At 38.6% G+C, this 974-nt stretch overlaps 1 protein-coding gene across 1 annotated transcript; it reads left to right on the forward strand.

Moving 5' to 3' along the window:
- Nucleotides 1–89: 89 nt before the first annotated feature.
- On the forward strand, nt 90–762 carry LOC136066125 (pollen receptor-like kinase 4; the record flags this gene model as incomplete). Its single annotated transcript, XM_065769988.1, has 1 exon — nt 90–762. A coding segment is annotated over exon 1 (673 nt), but the record flags the coding sequence as incomplete, so codon positions are not given.
- Between the last annotated feature and the right edge of the window lie 212 nt (nt 763–974).

The following is a 974-nucleotide window of genomic DNA, read 5'->3' on the forward strand; positions in this document are numbered from 1 at the left end:
CCCCCCACCTTTATCTTCATCTTCATCTTCATATATTATTCCCATCGCCTATGTTGCTTTGAGAGCCAAATTCAACATTCCTTATCATCATGGCTAGCAACAAAGTACTAGTACAACAATGGCTTTTCATGTTGTTCATCATGTCAGTACATGTTGTGGCAACGTACGGTGCTATGGACAATGCTACTCAGGCTAGCCTCCTCAAGTTCAGGTCCTCTTTGTCTAACGCCACCGCGCTAAGCAACTGGAACCCCTCCATCAGTTTGTGCAATGGTAACAAAAGTGACTGGGCTGGCGTGCTTTGCCGCAATGATGTCTTCTATGGGTTGCGCCTAGAGAACATGTCTCTTTCGGGCATGATTGACACAGACGCATTGGCTGAGATACCAACTTTGCGTAGTTTAAGTTTCATGAATAACAGCTTCAAAGGTCCAATGCCTACTGTGAAGAAACTTAGTTTAACAAGGGTATTGTATTTGTCTTTAAACGGCTTCTCAGGTGATATTCCAGATGATGCTTTTGATGGAATGAGTAGTTTGTGGAAAGTTTATTTGGAAAGAAATGAATTTACGGGTAAAATCCCCAAGTCCCTTGTTGCATTGCCTTCGCTTTGGGAGTTTAGCCTTGTGGGTAACCAATTTGATGGAAACATACCAGATTTTCAACAAAGTCAATGGAGAAAATTCAATCTATCTTACAACAACTTTGTGGGTCCGATTCCGGAAAAACTAAGCAATTTGGTGAACTCAAGCTCATTTTTGGGTAAGTTGTTTCAGTCACATTATGTGTTTTCATTTTATTTTTTCTATATTCACATACACATTCTTAATTATAGATTTCCAATTAACAAGAGGGTGTTTCAACTTCAACTTCAACTTCAATTCTTTTCTTCTCTTGATATGGTAATAATAATTTCAATGTTCAAGCATGGACTAGCTAGTTTCCAATTAAATATTCATGTTTTACTGTTTTGA

Source organism: Quercus suber, unplaced genomic scaffold (genome assembly GCF_002906115.3).
Source record: "Quercus suber isolate HL8 unplaced genomic scaffold, Cork oak 2.0 scaffold_2046, whole genome shotgun sequence".
NCBI lineage: Eukaryota > Viridiplantae > Streptophyta > Magnoliopsida > Fagales > Fagaceae > Quercus > Quercus suber.